We start from the raw sequence: 5,790 nt of genomic DNA, 5'->3' as shown, positions 1-5,790 counted from the left end.
TGAAAATCATATCTAGCTATAAAATTATAACTAAATCATATTACTAAAATTAGTTTTCAAATGTCACTATTTTCTATATATCACATATAAAATAGTATGATTTTATATCTTAATTTAAAAAATTTAAACCACAATTTATAAATTCTAAATCCTAAAATATAAATTCTAGACCCCCAATTTATAAACCTCAGTCCTTAAAATATATTAAAAAATAATGATTTATTTAGTTTGACATAATTGATATTAGTACTTGACATAATTATAGAGAATTTTTAAAATATAAACTTCTATGTAAATTACCTTATATTAAATACTCAATAAATTGTAAACTCGGCAAGCCCGACCTATGTATTATGAATAGGTTGAGATAATATACATATTGAAATAACGAGTAACGTGTGAATAATGTAAATTTCACAGGTTCTTCTGCAACTAATCCTGGGGGAAAATGTACATTTGTTAAAAAGTTACAAGTATAAATTAGCTTGATAATATTCACAAATACTAAATACAACATTGAGAAACCTATTCAATATTCACAAATAGGAAAGGATGCTAATATCCCAAAACAAATAGGCCTAAAATGGTTTAATGGTTTTGACATTTGGCGACGACTGTCTAATGTCAGGCTTGGAATCAACAACACTACGTTTCGCATACAAAGAAGAAACAGCCGGAACTTCACGTGGAGGAACCATTGCATTTAGAGGCTGAAAGTTGGTATTCCCAATGAACCAATAGAGAGCCCATTTCAAATTGCAGAGTGTGTATTTCAGAGCTTTTGTCCAATTCTCCTGCTTGTTGAAACTCTGTGTAATCGAGTGATTTTCCACTTTATCATTCTCTATCCTGCACAATTTTGCTTCATTAGTTATCATAATCCATCCACTTTAGTAATTGGTGATTGTGTTTAACAATGAAAAACTCTTCTTTCTGTTTTTCCTATAAAATTGGAGATGTGAATCCCATATGCTTTTCAGGTTCAGAAAATCAATATGAACATTACCAAAGATTTTCACTTTCCTCAGAAATCATTACAGACAGAATAACAAATTCATTAAATAGGACATACAAGACTTACTTGTATGGTAGTTTGAAACGCTTCTCTGGTGGAATGTTGTTTTCTTGATCTTTCATGTATGCAAAATCAGCAAAGTCCTTGAGGCATGTTAAGAACAATGTCATTGCTTTGTCATACCGAGTACTCCAGAACAAGTTCACTGGACCAAACCTAACAAACACATATATTGGTTTCATTATTACAGGCAGTAAAAAAAGAGATTGAAAAGCAAGCCAGATGATGGATGCATGATCTAGAAAAAAAAATATATAAAGCAAAACAAGACAGTGGTCCTACAACTCAGATCCATCCAATGAATTATTTCTCCTAGTATGGAAATTCATAGCAAGTTCAACCCATTTCCTTAAACAGTCAACGAATTAGAGAGCTGATTCACCATGAAGGAGGAAACTAATACTTACAGATCATAAACACTGTTGTTGACATCCATTATTCGTGGATAGCTCCCCATAGGAATCATTTTTATCCGATATCTGAAAAATTAATGATTAAGGAGATAACTTGATATTCATCTGTGATTTCAAAGTATGACCTCTTGACTCAGTTAGAGAAATAGACATGTTCTTCCACATATAGTAGCTTTGTAAAGAAAAATGGGGACTTCAAAATAAGACATAATTACAGCGCCATGCCAAATTATTGTTTTGTTTTTCTTCTGCTGCTTCTTTATAGTGATGCTTAGCAGCAGGACATAAATATATGTAAGAAATTACTAATATTAATAAATAATAATTAAAGACAAACATGTAGATGCTTCACCAGAGAAGGATACTGAAATTTTGGTTTGAAATATTGACACATTGTGTGGAGAAGAAGACAAGCTTGACCCCAGGCAGCATTTATCTCATCCCATTCGACCTGGATGTTTCCAAAACCTCATAAATATGACTTCAATAATCACAATGTTATACTCAATTTTACAAGGAAAGAGTGCAAGAAATAAAATTTCAAAATAAGGAAACCAGGTGGCAATACAGCTGCAAAGCATCATTGCAAAGTCTTTGTCTGTAGCAGTAATGCAATCAGAAGAACTAAAATGCCAAGCAGTAGAAAATGAAAGCGAAGGTAACTGTTTATATTATTATAAACTCAAACATATTGCTAAAAGAGCCTTTGTGGTAATTGATTAATTCAAAAGGATATTAAAATAAACAATCTGGTTATTCTATAAAATTGGGATTGATTAAAACTTGCCCGGATTCTTAAGACAACTAACAATAAACACTTTAATATGTACTCCTATCCTGATCGATGGCTAATCAATGACCACTTATCAGCTGATGAACAGCCTTGAGGCTTTTCTTGTATGGGTTCCGTTAGGAGTAGAAGCTCACTGCTAAACCAACTTATATCCATCTCCCCCTTTATCATGCTTCCATATAAACATACAAGAAGAAAAAAGAGAAAACGGGTAGAGAATAAAGCTGAGAAGGTATAAGAATGGGAGGAAACTCAAGTTGTAGCTCTGAATGTCTTTTTGGTGAGACAAAGAGTTGCAATTTTTACAGTAAACCTTCATATGTGCTTTGCACAAAGATTGACTGAGAAAAAGATATAGTCAGAACTAACAAACCATAAAGCATAAAAATGAGAAAGTTGTGCACTTGTTTGTTTACTAGAATTTTAGGAAGCCGTCCAAGTCTGAAATTGTTTATTGTCCCAAATTCTCCATCGTGATGGATGGGGAAGACATCATTCAGTACATTAGTTTGCTTCAACAACTCCAAATGAGCTTGTGAAACTTCAATCTTCGCTAGAATTGCATCTCTCTCTTCCTGTTGATCAAACAGTTTTTAGTCAATTACAATTACAATACACAAACTCTACTCTATTTTTTCAGAAAAATGCACAAATATATTGAGTAAAATGCCAATGCTCAGAAATAATGGTCTGAATACCACTATATGAACTAATCAAAGAAGGAAAACTATGAAAAATTAAGCAGTTTGGCACAGTTACTCAAAGGGGAAAATGGAACTGCAGAAAGCAGAAATTGATGGTATACCTGGTGTGAGATCAATTGAAACTGAAAATTCTTGAACTCCTGCCAATACCTGTCACATATTGACTTTGAAAAAAAATTAACAACCAAAAGCCAGGACCCAAAATGTTATAAAAAGAAAAGTGTGCATATTCCATGGAAAGAATTTTTGAATTGAATTGTGAATCTCACAAACAGCTACCTTGGGAGCAAACGATTCAATTACAAAACACACAGGCAACCATATGCATATTCCAGTAGAGGAGACTTACCGTTCCTCCAATTCTTTTAAGCGGACAGACTTCAACTCCAGTGATTTCAGTTCAGCATTTACGTCTGCATTTTGTTTCTCTATTTCTTCAATTACTGACTGAAGTTTTCTTTCTTCTTCTTCAATCTTAAAAAGTAAAGTAAACAAGCACTAAAAATTATGACTTGAGATAAAAAATAATAATAAAATAAAACTGATGTGTAAAACAGGGTATGCAGAGACATCTCACTCGTATGATGGTTATATTTAACCTGGGCATTCCAAAAGGGTTTCAAACTGGAATTGTGGCATTTCCTTAATTATGTTCAAATTTTATAACTTATCTTTATTTCGACACAAAATGAGTTGGCGTGTTAGTCTTAATCAATTCATTTAGGTTATTTTAGCTAGGGCTTAAATTCCAGCACTCTAAAAATAAGTTGCTAAAAATACAAACCAATTTCCCAGGATTATCATTATCAAAATCTTGCCATGCTATTTTATAAAATTTTCTTGCATATTTCAATATGAAAACAATAAGTTCCAATACAATGTATGCACCTTTAGCTTCTCCTTAAGAAAATCAGCCTCACTAAGAACATCTCGTGACTCCCCCTCCAAGCGCTCAAGGCAGGCTTCATATGCTTCAATGTCTCTGTTTATATCTTCAACCTCTTTATCAAGTTTGTCAGACAACACTTTCATGCACTCAAGGCATAATGGTTGCTCAACCTAGAAATGGAAAATCAAACATAGAAATAATGATCTGAATACCTCAATTACAGCCTTCATGCATTTAAATATTAGCGAGAGAGAGACGAGAACATCAAATAACTTGATAACTTTAATACCTGTGTCTGGGTTGTAGCAAGCTCAAATGCACGCTTAAGGACAGCTATGGTAGAGTTAAACCCAGCATTGTTGGGAGGCAACTGGCCATTAGATCCCCCTTCTAGTGATGGTAAATGCGTCCCACCTCCATCAGATGCAGGCTCCGATTTATACACAACCACAAAAGATTCATCCATAGCCTTTCCAGAATGGCCTGCGTCAGGCTGAAGAGCAGAATTGCGAGGACGTGGAGGAACTCCCTGAGCTGGTGGTCTTTGTTTAGGCAACACAACAAAAGAATTGTCCAAACGCGTTGAACCTATCACACTGTTGGCGCCATGCATTGAATAGCCCTGCATTGCTGAAAATACAACATTGATGGTAACTTAAAGCCAACATCCTATCTCTGTATATTGACTTATGTGTGCAGAGTAACAGGACATTATCATGCACAAATGCCTACCCCGCATGGATGTCAAAAACTTAAAAATGTCCATACCAAATGATAGGACCAAATTTATTGCAGGTTCTAATAAAAACAGAAAGGTAATTTTGTTTTCTTCCAGAAAAGAAGCTAAAGTTCTGATAATACAACTAAACTCGTCTAAGACTGAAATTCGCTGCCTAAAGTATGATGGATAAGATGAAAAATCAACGTAGCGAACAAGCAGAACGTGCATTAACAGATAATTTACAAAAATAATACAATAATCGGGACACAGTACCTCATTTAGACAGCCGATTCAAAAGTGAGTTTAGGACTCAGTTCTAACTAAATTGGGCATAAGGACCCTAAAATAAGAATAGTTTCGTGATTAAGCTGAGAGAACTAATTGAAGCACGACTTTCAGTAACCAAAACGGGTAGCAATTACAGAGGCGAGTTATAAATTCCATTATAACACAATCATCAAACTTAAAAAGAATTATAGATAGGAATCTGTAGTTACCGTAATTACAAACAATGAAGTTTTTTAGGGGAAAAGATAAAAGAAAGAAAGGAAAAGCTAACCTGAGCGAGAAGAGGAATCGTTTGAAAACTTTTCGGCATAGGAATCAACTCCGACGATACAAAGAGCGTGGCGGCAATTCTGGCAGACCCATCGAGGAAGATTAGGATCCACCGGAAAGGTCCGACCCTTATCAGCCATCATATCTTCCCTGGTCATTGTTATTGTCCCGTTAAATTGCTAAATATGAGATATCTTTGACATAAAGGCAAAAAGGACGAGGTTTTGTCTTGGCTTCTACGTTTTTACCTTCTCCAGTAAGCTCACAGAAAATCCCAACAGTTGATTGTTTTTTCCTTTGTTCGTGAAATGACAAACTTTGCTGTTTCCGTTTCTTTGGGCATTCGGAAATCGCTCAGATCGAGTCACTCTCCGGATGGACCTGGATTTTTTTTTTTCCAGAAAAAATACCTTTAATAATTGTTTTTTTCCAAAGAAATAATTGTTTTTCTATTGAAATCTTTAATAACTATAACATTTTTAATAAATTGCATAATTGATTGTAGGTGAAATGGTATAAATATGTTTCTAACATTTACAATAAAGATAAAAAAAATTAAAAAAATATCTTATATTAAGATTAAATACTCATATCCTTACACCAAGCACTCTCCAAAAAAAACTAGGAACACATAAAT

The 5,790-nt window shown here is 34.0% G+C and overlaps 1 protein-coding gene across 3 annotated transcripts; it reads right to left on the bottom strand.

Moving 5' to 3' along the window:
- Positions 1-285: 285 nt before the first annotated feature.
- Positions 286-5,561, bottom strand: LOC136217564 (beclin-1-like protein). 3 transcript variants are annotated; one of them, XM_066004147.1, is made up of 11 exons: positions 5,402-5,559; positions 5,155-5,303; positions 4,164-4,504; positions 3,874-4,044; positions 3,335-3,459; positions 3,087-3,135; positions 2,686-2,856; positions 1,854-1,939; positions 1,483-1,554; positions 1,082-1,231; positions 286-849 (listed from the first exon to the last, which is right to left on the bottom strand). In XM_066004147.1, exons 2-11 carry the CDS (start codon positions 5,294-5,296, stop codon positions 579-581), a joined length of 1,578 nt encoding a protein of 525 aa, XP_065860219.1. In that variant the 5' UTR covers positions 5,297-5,303; positions 5,402-5,559; the 3' UTR covers positions 286-578. The 3 variants fall into 3 exon arrangements, with proteins under 3 accessions (XP_065860219.1, XP_065860217.1, XP_065860218.1); XM_066004145.1 differs by having other exon boundaries at positions 5,155-5,561; XM_066004146.1 differs by having other exon boundaries at positions 2,698-2,856; positions 5,155-5,559.
- Between the last annotated feature and the right edge of the window lie 229 nt (positions 5,562-5,790).

The sequence above is a fragment of the Euphorbia lathyris genome, chromosome 2 (assembly GCF_963576675.1).
Source record: "Euphorbia lathyris chromosome 2, ddEupLath1.1, whole genome shotgun sequence".
In the NCBI taxonomy this organism is placed as follows: domain Eukaryota; kingdom Viridiplantae; phylum Streptophyta; class Magnoliopsida; order Malpighiales; family Euphorbiaceae; genus Euphorbia; species Euphorbia lathyris.
The sequence above is the reverse complement of the archived record's forward strand: the minus strand, read 5'-3'. Positions and strand labels throughout refer to the sequence as shown.